The sequence below is a fragment of the Parasteatoda tepidariorum genome, chromosome 5 (assembly GCF_043381705.1).
Source record: "Parasteatoda tepidariorum isolate YZ-2023 chromosome 5, CAS_Ptep_4.0, whole genome shotgun sequence".
NCBI classification, from domain to species: Eukaryota; Metazoa; Arthropoda; class Arachnida; order Araneae; family Theridiidae; genus Parasteatoda; species Parasteatoda tepidariorum.
In genome coordinates, this window is record NC_092208.1 from 53,934,502 (window position 1) to 53,956,004 (window position 21,503).

General features: G+C 28.4%; 2 protein-coding genes across 2 annotated transcripts in view; both read left to right on the top strand.

Annotated features, from left to right (window-relative positions):
* The window catches only part of LOC107456720 (uncharacterized), a 28,262-nt gene extending 13,849 nt beyond the window's left edge, over positions 1-14,413 (top strand). The window contains exons 3-7 of the mRNA XM_016074670.3: positions 4,794-4,838; positions 7,100-7,141; positions 9,983-10,006; positions 12,268-12,360; positions 14,161-14,413. Of these exons, the coding sequence (XP_015930156.1) occupies positions 4,794-4,838; positions 7,100-7,141; positions 9,983-10,006; positions 12,268-12,360; positions 14,161-14,226 (270 nt within the window). The 3' untranslated portion in view covers positions 14,227-14,413. The remainder of the gene's footprint in view (positions 1-4,793; positions 4,839-7,099; positions 7,142-9,982; positions 10,007-12,267; positions 12,361-14,160) is intronic.
* Positions 14,414-17,198: 2,785 nt separating this feature from the next.
* LOC107456734 (pyrokinin-1 receptor) overlaps positions 17,199-21,503 on the top strand; it is a 100,989-nt gene continuing 96,684 nt past the window's right edge. Inside the window, exon 1 of the mRNA XM_016074690.3 lies at positions 17,199-18,473. Within this exon, the coding sequence (XP_015930176.1) occupies positions 17,669-18,473 (805 nt within the window). The 5' untranslated portion in view covers positions 17,199-17,668. The remainder of the gene's footprint in view (positions 18,474-21,503) is intronic.

The window sequence follows — 21,503 nt, forward strand, 5'->3', positions numbered from 1 at the left end:
CACGTTTCTCCTAACACTTGATCCAGGAGTTCCCTTGGCTTCTGGATCTTGTCAAAATTACAAGGCTACGGAGTTGAACATTGACGTTCGCAAACTCAAAATTGAGTTGGCTGTTCACAACGACGGTTATAAAATGCAAAATAAAATATAAAATAAAATAGAAATCAGCAGGTTGAATTACAAACTGCTTCTGTACAGCAAAATTAATTTTTTTGCTTGACCGGAAAACGGCGTTGTGAAGAAAATCTTTATATGCGAAAACATCAAAGGATTAACGAGAATTACAGGAAAAAATTGTAACAATTTATAAAAAATGAACTTCGAGATAAAAACATGCACAAATTCCTATTGTTGTTAGCCTTACTTTCACCGTGTACTAGTTAATAAGGTTCACAAGTTCTCTTCTAGAACTAGCATGCAGAACTAGATACTTTTATGAGAGTTACTGTCATAGAAACTGGCATCAACTAGTCAGAAATCAAATTAGCACTCATAAATACAAGTACTTAAGAAAGTGAAAAATCGTCTTCCAAAACCAACTGATCGATGTACTTCATTTCATGTCACCCCATCAACGGAATTTCATTTACGACTAGAATGCAGCGGAAATCCCACTAAATTTCCTAACTCTTCTTCCATTAGCACAAGCTGTTCGTTTATTCGCTCTTCTATTTCTTCCCGGCTTTCAATTTGTTCCGGCCTTCGAAAAGATTGTTCTGTTGTCCTGGTCTTTGTATCCAAAAAGAACGTGATCGTCTTTTATTGGATGTGGCATGTCGGTTGGATTAGGGGGTCCCCGACGCAAAACACTGCCTCGCGCTCCTTCACCAAATAAGATTCGGTTGCTGTGGAGGCAAAAGGAATTGTTGGCGTTTATGTATTTGGCTGAATTTTGCATTCTGGTATTCAGAATTGCTTGTTTCCTGCAGGATTTTAAAATTTTCAGCGGCGGAATGCATAAACATCTTCTTAAAGTTTATTAAATTTCTGTCAGGAGAAATTCTCATGGATAAACAATTTTTAAAATGAAGTATGTCTGGATTCAGCTTTCTTCAGAAATATGATAATGCACTTTATATAGATTTCTTGGAAATATCTGGGATGTCGAAAAATATTATTATATAAGTTATTGATTATATTCGTTCAGAAGAAAGTTATTCGTTTTGTTTACGTATGTTTTGCATAATTTTAATTCTTGCTAATTGATTTAATTATGGCTAAGATAGTTTTTAAAAAAATTTCGCAGCAACATTGTTATATTGCAGAAGTATCTGATGGATAGTATCAGCTGGACCTGAAAATAACCAAAGCCACACGGTGAGTCAACAAAAGAAGTGGCAATAAACAACTGGTCATTTTTTCCCGTCGCTTTCCAAAAATCGTCCAATGATTAAAAGTGCATCAATGTAGAAAGAGTCTGGAAAGCATAATTTTCATTTAAATGTCCAATGTCCCAATTCAAAATTTTGATCTTTTCGAATCCATTAATTTGTGGTGGAAAGGAGAGTTGTTTACGATTCACACGTTTCAAAGTTGTAATATATACATTAAATGGATTTTGTCTCAACAAATATTTTTATTTAAAGTTCTGGAAATTCAGTATGTTTGACTAAATTTTATCAGATATTTAACTTAAAGTTAAATTAACTTTATATAGTCGTAGATTGTTCCTAATATAATTTTCTTTAAATAAAATTTGACACAAGCAAAAAAAAAAAAATTAAGAAGTAGCTATTAAACGAAAAGCAGCGATATCGGTCTTGAACTTATTAAGTTTGAGATAAAAGTATCTAAGTTATTAGAGTTTACCGGGCTCTGACTACTTACTGAAAATTAAAATTTTCAGGTCCACCGCTATTATCATTCGATTTTTTTTAAAAATCCCATATTATTAATTTTCCTTGATACAACAGTTTATATGAATTCCATGCATGCTTCCCTTTTCATTTTAGAAATAAACAAACAGGTTTTTAAAATTATAAGTATATCATATTGAGTTAGATGCTACATATAAAACTAGTTCTTCAGAATAATAGTAAAACATGTAAGACTACCTTTTTTTCTATATATATTTATTTAAATAAAATTAAATAAAGTGCAAGCAGTCTAGCATTTCATTATTAACTAATAATTTAGAAAAAAAATAAAAAATAATTACAAATTCCACACTATTCTTAAAGCAAATTAATCATTTCATTTCTTCAAACGTTAAACAATTCTAGCTAATCCAAAGAAAAAATTATCTTCTCTAAAATTAATGGTACACATAAATGACGAAGACCACCTGCTAAATATCTGGATAACGTTGAAATGGACTGGAGGCTGTTTGAGTTGGTTAGTTAGAGAAAAAATTTTGGCTCTCATGAGGCGATGTAGTGCCTTCATCCCATATAAGAGTAAAAAGATAATCTTAGCCTGCGATAAGCTGCAAATTTTGATAAATTAAAAGTAATAGCAAAAATTAAAAAGCAAAGTAGGCTATTAATAATAAAACCAATGGAGACAATAGTCCGATATTAGAGAACTTCACATTTAGTTTTAATTTTTTTTCTAAAAATTACAGTAAGAAGTTAAACTATACACAACTTTATATAATAACATAAATTCTAAAGTAATAAGTAAATAAATAAAATGAAATCTAGAAATTTATATAACTTTGAGTACAGTATGATAGATGCCATTTAGAAAGCTTCTTCTTGAGTTGCGAGTACCCAATTATGGCCAATAAACATAATAAAATTATAAATTGTGTGAAATAGCCTTTTATTTGTTATTTACCGACCGTAATTAATTTATAAAAAATATTTACAGACATAGGAATTATATTTAATATTTAGACAATTTCAAGCGCGTAAAATTACGTGTCGCTAGCATTTCTTTCTTTAAGGTGGATACACGAGAATTCTAACTCAGTTAACTCACTAAATTGAGCAGTATAGACTGATCGAGTTCTGTATATTTTGAGTATAATCTTTTTTTTATTTAATCATAAAAGCTGAATTATCGAAATGCTTACGTATGCGGTGGAATTTAACGATCTAAAAGTCAATTTTATGATAAAGAAGGTAGAATAAATGCATGAAACAAGGGTGGGGGTATTTAGTTATTATAATTTAGATGTCGAAGTGGGAAATTAAATATCGTAGTTAAGATATGATGTTGAGTATTTAGATACTGCAATTATTATTGTGCTTATTTAAGTATGGTAAGGCATTTACTAATTTCAAAATGCATTATTCCATTAAATGTATCATTTTTATATTGTTTTTTTTTATTAAAACGTGATCGCTTATATATAATGCAAATACACTCTTGTTTAGGGTACTTGTTTGTACTCAAAGCAATCAGCTACAACCTGAGTTAGAGGATATGTTCAAATATATTATAACCTGCATTCTAAATACTCTTAGATGGTTTTATGATTTAAATTGAATAGAAACATTGTTCAATTTAGTATTGTATTGAATTTGAAGAAAACTTTCTTCGTTATATGGTTTAAGGTACCCATATTTTAATACAATATTGAATACATATTTCTGAGAAAGCATTATATGTTATATTTTTATTTTTTTCAAAAAGTTGGATTATCCAAAGAGTAAAGATAAAATCGCCAACGTACTGAGCACAAAAAGTGACTTAGAAAGATTAACTTTTGTTCTTACAATTGGATTTTCAAGCATTCAACATTAATCTTCAATCTTAAGAGTTCGAAGGCCTAACCTTAAATATGCCGAGTAATTTGCTCTTAAAAAAGTATGATAAAAATTACCAGAATAAGGTAAAATACACCGTGCTTCTTGGTCTACGAAAACGCATCCAAATTCGTTAGTTTTTACTTAAGTGTTTTGACTACAATTGACTACAAACTTAGCAATAAGGTATAATTTTATAACAAGCGATATAACTTTGAAATAGAGGTAAAATTTGTCAAATTTATCATGAGACCATAGAGCAAAGCAGCAGAAATATTTATTCGGTAAATTTTACTTCTCAGATTTGTGTTTTTACTAGAAAAAAAAATAATATTTTATATTTTTATGTTTTATTTATTTTTTTAATATTTTATTACATAATGGTCGAAAATTTTAAATTCCAAGGCATGCAATTTTTACATTATCTTAAAGAATAAAAAAAAATGCAAATAATTAATGCGTTGATAAAATACAAAATCTGAATGAAATCGGTTGATAGTTTCTGAGTAACTAAATTTCACAAGGAACCTATTTTTGAAATTCGATTTCGTAAGAGCAACCCCATCATTTTTTTAAAAATTTAGTACTTTTTAATTTAAATTTACATTCTCTTAAATGATGTAATATGTTGTTAGTACTTTTACTATTATTAAATAAATAATAATAAGTAATTACTTAAAAGAAAATTTTAATGGAGTTATTCTAATGCATAGATAATTAAATTTGCGAAAAGTGCCCAAATTTTTTTAAAAATTCACTTGAAACTTTTCCAAGGTATTGCAAAATATGCAAACCTATATTTATGATTAGGCCCTCAAATCTCTCATACTGATAGTTCTCGAAAAAATCTGATCATTAGATCAAATGTTACTTAGATTAATCATTTTTTACACGCATTAAGCACGTAAGCGTTGCTATTAAAACCTGGTGTCAAAGACCCTTTTTAGTATCTACGTTTAGGTGAAATTTTTTGGTTGGATATTGGATTTAAACTCAATTAAAAAATTAGGGTTAATTAAATTAATTGAAAAATTTTGAAACGCTAATTTATATAAAATATAATTATACTGCTAATTATTTTGCTTTCCTTTTTTATATTAGGCTATACGTCTTTGCTTCAAAGATACAGGAACAGCAACAGATCAAGTGAGTTACATAATAAAATTATGCACAATAAAGTAATAATACTTAATTTTTATCAATTCTGGTACAAGCTCATCAAAATACGAAAATATTGAGTTTTATGCACACTCTCAGTTTCAAAGATTGCCTATTACTTTTAATAGTCATTTGTTTTGATTATGAAATAATTTTTTCTACATTTCTGAATAAAAATGTCTTTATCTACCAACCTTAAATGGTTATTTTTTTTTAAAAATATAACTTTAAATTTCATTTACATTCACTTTTTTTTGCGTTAGAATAATTCGGTTAAACTGAGTATATTTTTTTTAAAAACTGTTCTATAACTCAATATATTTTCAGAATAGTTTTTTTTCCAATGACCACCCGATTGACACTCGTCATTCAAACATATTAGTAGAGCAGATTTGTCGGCCACTCTTTCAGGGGCACCATATTAAGTGGGCCAACGTTGTTCCCACAGTAAGGACCGATAGTATAGAGAATGAAAAAACATCCATGCCTTGTCCGGGATTGGTACTCAGGACCTTTCTGATGTATGGTCAGCTCCCTGACCACTACACTATCTGGTCGGCTATTTTCTTTTTAAATTTTATAGGCTATTTTTTCAGAATAGCAAAAAACAAAAATTTTTTTTTATAGATTAACATTTTATTTCATGAACCATTATTTACTTTTATTTCATAAAGAAATATTCTGATAGCATGAGAAACTTTTTTAAATACTTTGTTTTAAAGGAATTTCAAGGGAGAACAATTTTTTTTTCCGTTGCAAGATATTTTTTAACAGATCTTAGATACTTGTGCATCGCTGATGTCAATTCTGCAAACGGTTTCTCTCTCCTAGCTACAGATTTATTTTAAAAGGATATTTTTAGTCGATTTTTTGTCGAAATTTACAAGTTCAAAAACTTTATATATAATAGCATCGCGTAAATAAAGCAACAAACTGCAATGGGATTTAAGGGACATCAAGAGGATTAATGCAGTTTAAGAAACCATACCACAAATGCCGCCATCTGCAGCAACGGGCACTTCGCAATTATGAACTGTTTTTTCTTACTGTCAAAAATGGGCATTCAAATATCGCGTACCTATCTTCGTTTTTGTCTAAACTGTTTTCCTGTGTATGCTACGAGTAACAATTTCGTCTAAGTGACGAAAAAAATTTCCTCACTCCTCTGAGGAAATTAATATTGTCAAAATTAAAGAATTTTTTTGTCATTCACTCATAGTACATAATGTAAACTTTTCTGGTAATTACTTAAACACGGGCACCATACAGGTCGCACAACACAACAAGAACAAAGAGATAAGATTACACCCATGCCCGAAACGTGATTCGAACACCGGGTCTTATTGATACGAAACCAAATCCTTAGCCACCGTTCAGACCTAACGGCATAATTCGACACATTATTTTCGACTATCTATTTTTCCCCCCGTATTGTCCTTCTCATTCATAATCTCCCATAATGCACTATGATGAGGTTTCGAGTTGAGGAAACATTTTCGTTACATATTTGAGAGTTAACGTATCGTCACAAATCATATGATTTCGTGACGAAATAATTCTCAAAATTAATAAAATACTACTCAAGGATCGCTAAATCGTCAGAAGGGAGAGTTTTATTGTTGAGAGTGCGTGTGTTTCTGAACAAGTCCTAATAAGGAGACGTCCATGGTCGAGAACGATGACATTCCGAGTATTGCTTTCTATGCGTTTTAAATCCAAATTATGTGCCCTAACTCTTCTATAAGTCATTAAAATCTTAAATTTGTACAATTTATTCAAAACATTTATTCAATACAAATTTATTCAATACACAATTTATTCAATACAATTTATTCAATACAGAACAATTCATTTGTTCAGTAATAAATATACTAAAAATGTCATTTAAAAGAAATTCTAGCTGGGAGAGAGATACCGGTTGCATATTTGAAATCCCACATCCAAATTAGGCTTGATCATAGTATTTATATGAATTCAGCAAAATAAAAATTTGATTCCCAGTGTTATCCATCTTTAAAAATAATTTAAAATAAGTCCCTTTATAAATTTGTCAAAATCTTTTTTAACATTTGAGTTTTTTTTTTTATTCGTGAAAAAAATTTTTAAAATTAGAATTGCTAATTGATCCTTTACCATGGAATCATCTACTTCATTAATTATTTAAAATGTTCATTGTTAGTCAAATGTAAAATGTGCTCATGATATTTTATCTTTTTCTAAAAAAAATAAACCTTTGTCAACCTTTTCAGAGTAACTGCGCCTACTGCAATCCAAAGACTCTGTTACAGACGGTAAGTGAACATCTTAATTACGGAACTAGATAATTAGATTTTCATTTTATATCATTTCAGTGGGAGTTATTTTATTTTTGAAAGCTACATCTTTCAGAGATGAAAGCCACACTAATTAAGCAATTTAAATTTTTTTTTTAATGAAGTGTCAATTTTGCTGAAAATTACAACACTGAGCGTAAGAAATTAAATGGGCGTAAAACAAATTTATTTCTACATTTATATTTAAACTATACATTGAATTATTAATTTCTTGGTGTGATTCTAATTTTTTTTTTAAAAAAGTAATTAACTCTGTTGTGTTTATTTTGGAGCGAAAATTTTTATTAAATTTTCAAATAAAAAGGTTTTAAAATTTTTTATTAAGAGAAATATCAGTTGTATTGTAATAAAAATTTTTTGATGTATAGTACTAAATTTGCATTAAACATTCCTTTTAAGGAGCAAATAAAAGTAAAATTAACAGTCAATCACGACAAGGCATGATATAACGATGCCATCTTGCTAAACTTAATACAGTTTTTTTTTTTAATAAGAACTCATACAGAATTCATCTTTACTCCAAATTAAAGCATAACAACTCTCAATGAGGTGATCCAGATTTGAATCCAAACGATGACTGGTCGATACGAATTGCGAACCCGCCTATCGCACCAGCCACAGTGGCTAAGAGTCCCCTTACCCAATACGTCTACCGAGTGAGGGTTTTCTTGGTTTTCTTCTCCGTGTAAGGCAAATGCTGGTTAGTTCTATGAAAAAAGTCCTCCATGAAGGCAGGTTTCACCCAATACTTGATCCAGGAGTTCCCTCGTCTTCTGAATTGAGATCAAAATTAAAAGGTTCCGGAGTTGAACATTGACAGTCATAAACTTAGAATTTAATCGGTTGCTCCACGTCGATTATAAAATAATAAGAGCATAAGGTCCTATCATAAATCATAATTTATTTATAAACGTATTACCATTTAAAATGTCTTGCTGATTATTTTCTGTTCATTTAAAACCTCCCTTTTAAATGAAAATGCTCCAAATATTATAATATGAAATTCCTCAGAATACATATTTCATTCATGAAATTCAGAACACACCTTTTCATTCTCCGACAAGACGCGATATAACGAGATCTGACAGCTGGAATTTTTTCTGTTACAACTCTTACGCTGGAATTTTTTCTTTTATAAATTTTTTGCCATTAACAAAGGCACTTCAATATAATTGCTCATTGTTTTTTTTTTTGATATTCTACTCTGAATTCAACAGTGTCTTGCATTCGAATATAACGTGCTATTTTTCCTATAAATCAACAAGATACAATTATAACGATTCCAAACAACTGCAGTTGTTGTTCTTATATTATTGTTGATTTATATTGCAGTACATTACTATTTTTATAACTTTAAAATGATGTTCACAACATCAAATGATTCGATGCTTTGTTAGTTAATGTTGCAAAACCCACAAATATATATTCTATTCTATGATATTGTGCAAAAAAAAAGACTATGGCGGGATTAAATATTTTTAGTTCCTCGTTGACCTGTACAATTTTTGTTAATTTAACATGAATTTTTTAGCAAATAAATGTTTTTAAAAAATTGGTTTCTAAATAGGTTTCCACGTGGTTAAGAAATGGGTTAAGAAAGATAAAAATTTTATCATTTAAATTTCTCCGAAAAATGAATCCTCATACACCAATGTATTTCAAAATTTTTAAAAAATATTATTGATAGGGAATAATAAATAATTGATATGATATGAGACTAAAAAGAAAATGCAATAAAAAGTTTCTTTCGAAGATACTTTTATTCAAGGAAAATTTAAGTTAACGTGACAGGCGTTATATACGTATAAATTTTTATGACAGCAAATTCATGCTATAAACATACTGTAAACAAAACAATCGCATGTGATATAAATATAAAATCTATATGAGCATGTAATAAAATGCGATATAAATATTATTAATATTGTAAATTAAATATTACTTTTAGGATATAATATATTTTTAAAAATATTCAGATAAAATGTTAGCTAAAAGATAGTGTTAACAGTATAATTTAATATGACGTTGTTATTTAATATACCAAGCTAAAAAAATAATAACTTTTTTCTTGCGTTTAAATTTTACAAATATGTCTCATAAGCCGAAATACAGAAGTAAAGAAAATTTTCATTAAAAAACCTATTTAAATAAATGCATGCTTGTTTATTTTAATTGCACCTAGTAAATTTAATGTAATTGCCGAATTCTTAAGCAAGAGCTTGGTGCTAATCTTGAAATATTGTCCAAAATAATGCCTGAATTATTAGGAAGCATTAGAGTTCATTTTAATGCACTTACTTTAATGTGCATTTAATTATTCATGCTGAATCAGAAAAGGAAATTAAGCTACTAGTGTAATTCATTTTGTTGTTTTTATAGACCATTGAGATTATTTGTTTTTCTTTTATCCATTTTATGAACTTTAAGCACTTTTTACGTAATTTATACTATTATTTTTTCCAAACATTTTCAATCATTATAGAAAATTATGAACATCGAAAAACACATACAGAATTTAAAATCTCAGTTTAAAATCCAGTGGAATTATATAGTTAATAGGAAATGTTTGAAAATCGTTATTTTAGAAAAATTAATTATTTGAATATTTCAAATGACTCGACATCAATACTTGTTACAATATTATATTTCATTAAACATTACAATATTATATTTGAATGAATATTGCAATATTATATTTGATTAAGCATTGCAATATTATATTTGATTGAATATTACAATATTGTATTTGATTAAACATTATAATATTATATTTGATTGATAATTGATTGTTCTTTTCAGCTGCGAAATTGCACAAACACTGAAGTAAGTATTTCTTCTTAATTTTATTATATATACTGCGGCCTAGGCCAATAGGCCCATACGCCAAATACAATGGATCATTTAAATGGTCAACAGACCCTTAAATAAATAAAATACAAAAATTATATGAATATATAAAATACAACACTTATTAACCCTTATGTAAATAAAATACAAAAATTATATATATATAAAATACAAAAATTATGAACCCTGAGACAACCAGTAAAAACTGAGTGAGCTGTGAGCCAGAGCTTGTGGACCCCTCAATACAAGACAAAAAATCTAACAATTCACCAAAAACAGCCGTAAATACAGCTCATAAAACCGCCAAAAGGTGAAAGGATAAAATGACATAAATGAATATAGTGCTAAAATTGAAAAGTTAAAACTGAGACAAAATTACAGATGTATACACTTGCCAATAGGGCATAAGTATTTCTTCTTAAAACAAATTTCGGCTGAACGACAAAAAAATGGCATTTAAGTGTGGTTTAAATCAGGGCTCGAAAAAACTCAGAAATTTTACCCGTCCCCGAGGACGGCTTGCCCAACAATGTACCCGTCCTCCTTTGAAACTAACCCGTAGCTTCTAAATAAATAAAATTATAATTTTCTCTTATTTATTACAAACATTTATATAAATTGCACAATGAATTAGTAGTTACTAGGATTACAAATACGAGGATTACATTATACAGTAATAAAAAAAATACTAGGTTACTAATAGCAAAACCTAGTATTTCTTTTATGAAATAATTTATTTCTTTTAAGAAATAATTTAAATGACAAAGGTCAAGTTATCTGGAATGTCAATTTATTCGAGGGTACTACGCTTGTCAAATGAATCAAATATGACGTTTGCCAGTTCCACAATCAAGCCAATGATTTACAGAGGCTTCTGCACAGAAATCTGAAAGGGGTTTTCCATTCTGGTAGATGTTCATAATTGCGTTTAACTCTTGTTTAAGACCAGTACGTAATGTGTTTTTTTTTTGTAAATTCATTCCTGAAAAGCCTCTTTCAACCGCTGCAGTGCTCCCAGACAGAGAAAACATTAATTCCACCATGCATAGTATGTTGCTGTATTTCTAGATTAGAGGGTCATTTTAGAAGTGAGACGCTAGACTCTTGTAAGATAACAAAAATTGAAAGTGTATCACGAACATTAACGGAAAAATGGCCGTCCGCGCGGACGTTGGATTCGAGAAATTTGTTGTCCGCGAGGAATTTTTGACCGCCGAGGATTGGCTGACGGGTGGTTTTTCGAGCCCTGGTTTAAATAGCTTAATATAGAGGAAATAACTACAGCAATTTCGTCTACATGATTTTAGTGACAATTTGTAGAGTTGTAGATTATTTTGATCTCATGTAAAATATTATTTTTTACCATTTTTGTATACATACATTTAATTTAGATATAGTTTGGCAGCCACTATATATGAATAAATTGAAAGTACATTAGAAGAGCATGATAATCAAAGGGTAAAGTGCTTAAAGTTTTGAAAATTAAGAATAAAATATATTTGTGTTTACAACCAATATTTCTGTTTACTGCTTACTACCGAAAACTACCACTAAAATAACTATCTTACAACCACTCGAGAGAAAAAAAGCTAGAAAAAGTTGAATGTTAACATCTGTGGTTAAGGTGGGATTCGAGCCCACTACCTCTAATCTTAAATTTTAGACGGTAGGGACAGCCCTGGTGCGTAACAATTAAACTGTTGATTTAGTTTATCGTAGTCTAAGCACTTGTTTGTTTGCAAACACGCTTTTTTATGATTTGAAAGATCGATAGTTGATAGCTTTTAGCTTACATGGAAATAAAAACAATTAAGCGAAGGAAAAAAATGCTAACTGGAGCTTACTAAATTAACTAAAGAGCATCAAACTGAGCATTTTCTGCGTTATTTCTAATTCGACTATTACTGTTAGAATTACCAATTTTTTGTTAAAATTACCAAATTTTACCACATTCACTACAAAAGAGCATGGTAATTAAAACATAATTTACTGTAAATTTTACCAAAAGTCATTACTTAAGCAGTTTGCTAAAAATTACAAAGTTTCTTTGATATTTTCATAGAGCCCGGAATACGGTAAATGTTACCATGTTCTGGTAGTTTTGACCATACACGTATTTTTATTCTTTACGATAGTAAATTTTTAAGTCATAAAATTTAAAAAGATAACTTATTATTTATTGCGCAAAAAGCTCAGTTAAAAATCTTCGAAGAATAATCTGTAATATATATTTTTAGGATGGATTGCCGACAAAATCACCTAATGATATAGGACCAGGATCAATTTGGTCTGAAATTGATATGAAGTGTGTATTAGACAAATGCAAAGCAGTGAGTATCTTATTATTACGAACTTGAAATTATTCCTTGTAAAGCAATTGCTTACTTTACTATACATAAAATGTTTTATTTTTAGTGAGTTCTATATCTAACCAAAAATAAATAATGAATAGTAACTTATAAATAAAAGATAAAGACCGTAAATAAGAAAACCATAAGACCTTTTCTTAAAAACCAACACATAGCTTAATATTTAAAAAAATATATTAACCTTTTTAAGAAATTGACTACTTGGAGAAATTTTACTACCTTAATGAAAAAATTTTAAATATTTTTTTTCAATGCCTACCCCATATTGACATTTGCCATTCGAGTATCAGAAGGACATACGTATTAGTAAATCTTTCAGGGGACACCATACAGAGATGCCAACAGTTGTGGACAGTGAAAAATATTTTTAAATGAAGTAGAGAACTACAAACTAAAATTTTTGAACCTTCAGTTAATTTTGACGTTACTACGCCCTATTTAAACAAACTACTATTCACATTACAACAAATACTACAAATGTACAAACTACTAATATAAAATAAGGATTGTCTTTGCAAAATACGTTGAGATATTAGCCATATATTATTTAAAGAATATTATTAATTTATCTAATGAATAGACTATTTACTGTAATTATTATTTGCTAACACTTTAAAATGAACAATATTAAAAATTAATAGTTTGAAGCAAAGATGAACCTTTCATAAATATATTTCAAATTTTGATAGATTTTACCACCTGACTCGATTGGTTTAGAAAAAACAATAACTTTCATAGCAGTAATATTAATATTTAATACATAATACATACATATAAATGAATAATAGTTTTCTAAAAAATCTGAAATACATGTTTTTAAATCTGTTCAGTGAAAGTATTTGGCCATTTTGATTTATTACCTTGAGTATGCATTAAATATTTTTTGTATTAAGATAGGTGTAGTAAATCTACATTTAACTTTTGTACCCTAAAACTCTACATTTTGTCTAAAAACTGTCAATGAGAAGGAAATTTTTTAAATTAGTCTTTGTTTAAATTTGGAATTATCCAAATTTTGAATTATCTATATATAATTACCTTAGGATTACAAATCTATATGGGCTGCAATTTATACAATAAATTGCTTAATCTTTCTTTTTTTTCATTTGCTCTATAATTTACTAAATAAGATCTAGATTTTTTCTTTTTGGAATCATCAGAAAAAGTTCTTCCAAATCTTAAATGACATTAATTTTTCTTATAAAAGTAAATTTATTTTTCGTAAATATTTTGCTTAAAATACTAAGTAGGGGTCTATTATACTCATATATTTCCCTGAAATTCTTTTTTTAATGTATTCAAAAGGACCCTTAGACATATTATTTTTAATGATGTTTCATTTTAGTCGGCCTCTGCTTCTCTTTAATTGGGATTTATTACATCAATCATTCCTTTCTAAAAACTTTTTTCAGACTATTACTGAAATATTTTGAAATATTACGCAGTTAACGTTATATATAAAATTAACAAAAGAACCTATTTAGTAGAAGTTATATTCCTCAACTCATTCAAACTATATTTTTATTCTTTATAGTTAAGATTTTAGCAAAAATATTTGCATATTATTTGCAAAAGTTTATGATAACTGTGTTGACAATTGATTGATTGAGTGTAAAGTTTAGTGGCACAAGGTCCAAATGAGAACATGCTGTGACAAACAATAGGGTAAAACAGTTCAAATTTACTCCATTTTTACTGCATTAACTAAATTAATTGTATTTTGCATATTGATTTGAATCCTTTTATTTTTCAATCATTTAGGAATATCCTGAACAGCGAGTTCTTCCTACTTTGTTTCCCATTCTCTATCAAAACAAGAATAAATAAAAAGAAAATTTGTGAAGAAAATTATATTTGTGTTCTGAATGTTAAAAAATAATAAGAATAAGGTCAAGAAATTGTTATGAAAATAAATAACAACTCTTTTTAGTATAAATTATTTAACAAAGCTATGGATAATTTTTAAATTAAGGGAAAGATCATTTTTTATCTAATAAATATGTTTCTTAATTAATATGGTTTCTTTTTCTTTTCGTTGTACAGTGCACAAAAATGAATAAATAAATAAATAAAAAATAAATGGACCACCCAAAATAACTTTTGATACACAGATCGGATCATCATGTTCAAGAATTTAATCTTAAATGTTCTAGGTTGTCATTTCAAATATGCTGACTAATTAAGCAGACGATATATTAAAATACGAAATCAGACTCAAAAACGTACTTTCTCTGAATAAACATACATTTTTTTCCCAGATTCAGATTTCTGAACCTCAAAATATAGGAGATAGCCGCAATTTCGTAATATATGGTACCAAAATTTGAACCCCTGCCTATTTCACCATATCTCCAGAACATTTTAAGAACACCTCCAAAACATTTATTTAATTAAAAAATGTTTGCTCACAATTATAAAATTCGTTTAGCCATACATAACCGCAAAAAAAGACTTTCAGTCGAATAGTTTTTGAGAAATCGAATTTTAACAATACAACTTCTTCAAAATTTGATTTCCCCAGAATTTTTGGAAGGAAGTATTCAGAAACTCCTGAAATTTTTATCAGATTTGATTAAATTCAATAATATTAAAGGTGTCTTTCAACAAATAAGAATGCTTGAGAAATAATTAGCCGCATTAAAGCAGCATAGTTTAAACTGTTTTAAACGCTTTTTTGTTGAAAAAATCAATTATTATTATAATAAAAGTCATAAGCTGCAGTTCTATCTTAACCTTCCGGTGGTCAAGCATAGTCGCATTTCAATTTACACCGTTCTCTGCGTTGTGTGATTAGATAGTCAAGATTGCGAGATTCTAGATAATGTAATGAGTCAGCTTTTGATATGCACTTGTCACCGCATTGTAAAGCCACGCAATTCATACGAAATGAAGTAATCCCGCACATTACAAAGCTAGTTTATAGACATTTATGTGCGTAGTAATTCATATATTGTCCTGAAATCTTCTAACTGCAGAAACGGTTTATAGGCAGAAACAGTGAACATGAGACAACGATAGCCCAACGATTTTGCATTTGCGAAGCCACCAAAAGATGAAATTCAGTTATCGCCATGTACCTTACATCATATTTCACTTAAAGTAAACATTGCATATGTATATGTACGCTAAAACAATTGATAATCTTCAGATATGTATGATAAGAGTAATCTCACAAAAATATTCATTTAATATTTAAATCAAATACCTATATATTTATAAACTTAATCTTTAAGGCATTAAAAAGAGCAAATAAAAAAAATTACTTTCAGACTAATAAAAGTTGTTTAAAATCTGTTTGTCAAAGTAAAAAGGATGGAGAGGATGTTTTTTGACGTTCAAACATGTTATTTTTAGCCTGGAAACTATCACCTAACACTTCAGTTTCTTGTAAGATAACCGTTGTTTTTACCTGAAAATAGAGAAACATCGAGGAGCGAAAAATAAAAAGTGTTTATGAGTAACTCAATGAATAGTAAAACGAATTCGTTTAGTGGAACGAGTTCGTTTTTCAATGCTCACCACCTAAAGTATCTTTTTTTTTTAAATTTTTTTTATTTAAATTTAATGACGTTAATTAAATAATTTATAAACAGTGCTTGGATCAATGTAAGTTCTTGGATAAATATAATAAGCATGTGCTTGGATAAGTATAATAAGTAGACATTTTTTCAAATTCTTAATAAAGGTGATTTTAGAGAAAATAATCATAAAAATAATCATTCAGACAATACGATTTTTTTTGTATATTATGCTTTTCTGCATTAATGTAAAGTGATAATCGAGAAACAGTGTCACGGTACAATTTAATATATATTTGTTAGCTTTGGAAAAAAAAGTTTGGCTGATCTCCCTCTTGTCCTAAGACATTTTTATGATAATGTCTAACAAAAGTATTAGCAGATTAAAATTATAAAATACTGAAGGCAGAAATAAAATTTTCGAAAATGCGTGAAATTCTGATTTATACAAATAAATTATAATTAATTTTAAAAGCAACAAATAACTGTCTATTTCAGCATATAATTGTAAGACCAAAAAATACATTTTTGAGCAACTATTCAAAGCATGAGAAATAAATCACAAATGCTACAAACTCAAAACTGTCATAAAAATAGCTCTATATTCTCTGAAAAAAGTATATATATATTCTTGTAAATGGCTAAAATTTAGAAAAACAAACATTTTTGTACATAGATATACATACAAGAATGTTTGTTTTTCTATATTTTAGCCATATAAAAGAATTTTAAAGTGTGGGATGTGGGCATGTTTTGTTTTGGCTCATGCAACTCGCACCACTATCCATTTTTTTAAAAATTCTTTTTGTACAAAAAATAATTACATTTGAGTTTTTTTGATAAATTATCTGTCAAATGCTTTATTCATGAGTTGATATGCTCTAGTCTTGTTTCTTCTAAATGCCAATCAGAAAACCACAATCATTGGGAAAAAAATTAAATTCGACTTAAATTACTTCGTCCGTGGTTATAATAAAAAATAAATCAAATTATATAAAGTGTCGGAATAAGACCCAACTTTTCAAGGTTCGTTTAATTTAGAGTCATGTTCCTTGTCATTCAAAAATAATTATGCTTGAAAAAAAAATACGAGTAACTGATTGCTTGCCTCCTCTTTTTAAGTTTCTCAGTTCTTGTACTTTTAATCATTTCGGATTTGTTTTCACTGTCAGGACTTTAAACAAAGCTTGTTTGACTGTAGATTGACAAGTTTAAATGAAGGGAAGAAAGTTTTTGCTCCCCTCAAAGAGGGCGCTGAAAGCGAGGGGAGATGCTTTCGGAGTAGCAAGAGTAGAAACTCCTGGTCGAGAGTTAACCGTCGGATATCCCGGAGTCGCGTAGAATAGATATTATTCTGGAAGGCAGTGGGAGAAGTAGGAAAAGCAACAGTTTCTAAGCAAACAAGAGATAAGAATAATCGTTTGCTTTAATGAGACTATCGTTTGGTTTAATTACTTTTATCGCTTGTTTTAATTAGAGTTTTTCATCTGCTTTTTTGAGAGAAAAATTAAATTATTTTTTCGTAGAAAAATATTAATCAGTTTTAAATGTAAAAGAATGCATGCGCTAATTATGCTGCGTAGCGTTTTCAAACTTATATGCATGCATTCATTTTATCAGTTCGGCTTTAAAAAATTAAATTAAGCGATGTAATGATTTCAAAATTTTCAATAGTTTAAATTTAGTAAAAAAAACGGAGATTTTTTTAAACTTTTTTCCTATTTGAAAAAAGAACAATAATAATTTGAAGGATGGAACAAGATTATTATTATATAAACCCCAACTCTACTTATGACTCAAACTTCAGCAACTGCGACAACACGACAATAGAAGAATGTCTTTTAGGTCCCCAGCGTGACCCTTTGACTACAGTCATACCAATGACTTTAGTTTATGGTGTTATTTTAACAACAGGTGTTATCGGAAACCTATGCACTTGCACTGTCATTGCAAAAAATAGATATATGCACACTGCAACAAACTATTATCTATTCAGCTTGGCGGTATCTGATTTACTTCTTCTTGTTCTGGGACTTCCACAAGAGATATACCAACTTTGGTACAAGTATCCCTACATATTCGGACAATTATTCTGCTTCATTCGTGGCTGGACATCGGAAATGTGTACCAATGCATCAATCTTGACCATTACAGCGTTTACAGTTGAAAGATACGTTGCGATTTGCCATCCATTCCGTGCGCAAACTATGTCCCACCTGCCTAGAGCAGTGAAGACAATAATACTTATTTGGATTGCTGCAGCTGTCTTGGCATTGCCAACTGCCCTCCAATTTGGGATCAAGTATGAAATAGTTGGTGAGCAGATTCTTTGGGGCACTGCCCTTTGCAGCGTCATCAGTCCTTTTCCTCATATTTTCGAGGTATCTACATTTGTGTTCTTTGTATTGCCCATGGCGTTGATCTCTGTACTGTATATATTTATTGGGATTCGCTTGCGACAAGTAAGCATTGGAAACCACAGCGACAGCATAAACGACTGCAATATGTTGTCGAAGCAGAAAATTAACTCCCGGAAATCAGTAGTGAAAATGCTCGGTGAGTATTATTTTATTCCATTTACTTAATATCGTGTATGCTGTTATAACTATATACTTTTTTCTTCTTTTATTTAATAAAAATTTCTGACTCGTTTTAATGATACAATTTCCATGAAATTTTTGGGAAAATGCATTTGTTTTGAGAGTTTGATGAAAAAATAACCTGTTGTAATTTGAATGTAAAAGTTAATTCAGTTTAAAACCGAGGTAAAAAGCATCTTTTATGAAAGATAAATATTTGTTTTCAAGTTTAATTTACCAGTATGGTATAATATATTATAAATATTTTTTCCAGAAAAAATATTTTTAAATAAGTGGAAGAAATTGAAATCTCTTTTATAACCAAAAATGAAATCTTCCATCACGGAGTTATAATTAAAAGTTATACTTATAATGCTTAATTTTTCGGTGAGAAAAAAATATTTCTTTTTGATTTCTTCTTTACTTCATTGGCTTATTATATTGATTGTTATTAATATAGACTGAGGCATAAAACTTTTCTATTTGGGCATTATTTCGTTACTTAAAGATAACAAATTCTTCAACATATTTATTTAGTAATGTTAATGTTTGTTTTGAAAGAAAAAAAACACAACTTAGTTAAGATTAGATTCAATATTTCATCTTAATTCAATATTTTTGTAGATATTGATGCTTTCTTGATACAAACTAATTTGCAGAAAGTTTACTTAAATTGTATTTTTAATTTTTTTGGATTGTAAACGCTGTATTTACTCTGACGGAAAATAGTGTTTTGTTCTGAATATTTTAAAAATTATGCAAAAATTAAAATTGGAAAAACTGTTTTTTATAGATCATGGAATTTTATAGAATCTGGTATTCATTCTAACTGTGGTATTTTCAGGCAGCGCATGTAAGCTCAAACTGATTGACATGAAAGTTTGATGAATTTGAATTGATCAATTTGTATTTTATCATAAATATTATATTCTTTCTTCCAACAATATAACTTCACGGTTTATTGTAAATATTGAATATGTCCCACGAATTAAAATTAAGAACTCCTCATTGAGAAAATAATTTCTGGCAGAATTACCGTTTCGTTCGTTAATGACATTTCTGGTTACCATAAAGCAAATGTCATTACTATACTGTATGGTAATGATATTTCTATTTAAAAAAATATATTATTCTCACAATAAAACCCAAAATATATGGTAGCTAAACCATTCATTTGGTAATTTTTCTCTTCTCATGGTAATAGGTTACCGGAAATTCTGGTATTCAAATTCAGAGTTCTTATTACCACATATTTAGAAAAAATATGAAACTGAAAAATAATTTTAACCATACTGTAAAACCATGTTTTATTATTAATTTTCCAAAATCATTACCAAAGTTCGTTGCTAAAAATATCCGAGCTGCTTTCGATTGTTAATTTTTAAGCGCTTATGGACTCGTTAACACTATTTAGTTTAAATTTGAGTTTATTAGTTTATTCTAAATAAATATTTACATGGGTAGCATTTATATAGTTTTATGCTGCATTCAATTTCTTGTATTTTAAAATTTCAAAATTTAATAAATTAAAAATTTCAATATTTTGAAAGGAACATCAGAATTAAAATTGAAAAAAAAAACAAGTTACAAGAAACAATTTAGAAAATTTAATATTCTTTTAAAAAACAAAAGAAAAATTAATAAATTTTTCTGAAAAATATAAATCTTTGGAAAAGTTTTTTTCTTATAATTGAGATTTTAATACTATTAAAAATATGCATTTAATAGTTTATTACAGAATATGAAATATTTAAACTAAGCTATATTTTTTATAATTAATTGCGTAATACAATTTTCTAAGCTGAGAAACGGATGATAAAATCTTCAGATACGAAATTTATGCTTTGGCTAGATCACACATATAAATAGATATAAAAAGTATACAGCTAAGTTAATGTCAATATATCTAAAGTTAAATTAGAATTGCATCGAATTGTAAAATTTAATAGCTTTATTAACTGAATAATTACGAAGTTAAATAGTTTAAGAAATGAAATCATCAATGCTGCCACAAACATAACGACATACTTTAAATAATCTGTTCTAACAGTATAATAATTTCGAGGAAAAAAATCTGGAAAATGGTGGAAAAAACACTACGTGCTATTCTTAGATTTTTCGAGTGTGGGGCGCCACCAAATAAAATATATGAGGGCCGAAAAAAACACTTGATATTCTGTCGAATTATAAATTTAAATTACAAAAAGGATTTTATGTGAGCGATTCCCAGCAAGCATACCAACGAAGAAGTGAAGTAGTTCAGTTTCAATCAGATGTTTTAAGTCCAAATGCATAATCTGTTTATGGTGATCGGCTATTTTCCACTGCACTTGAATGACGAGAATAGTTTAATGAGCGGTATTAGCTCAAACTATTTTTTTGAATCATGATCCGAATTTAGATTTCTGATATGGATTAATAATGATCTAAAATATTTGGATTCTAAATTCTAATCAAAAGGATTATTTAATTCAGCTAATTTTAATACCTCTGTTTAGGATAACCAGTTGTATTCTGTAGCATTTCATTGACGATGATTTTTTAATGTGTGTCTTTGTTTGAAGCTGTTCATTTAATTGAATTAAATAAATTAATTTCTTTAATTATGTTCAACTGAATAAATGAAATTTTCTTTTGCTGTCAAAATTTATTAAAAGAGTATTTAACTAAAACTAACTAAAACACTTTATTTTATTCATAATCCCAATCACATTAAATATTTTGTGTGCGAAGAGCCTGTTATCAAGTTACAGACATCAATTAGAGATGCTAGAGTTAAAGAACTTGTATGCATTATTTTGTAATTTTGTAATTATTTTGTTAACGACAATACAAAATGCTTAAACCCTAATAACCACCCATGGCTCAAAATCTTAAATTCACATTACAGTTAAATATACTAAATTCCTTTTTAATTATAGCATTACATTTTTCTAATTTTATATTTTCTTCCGCACATATAAATAGAATAATTTCAAAGCAATTAGGATGCAAAATTTATCCAAAG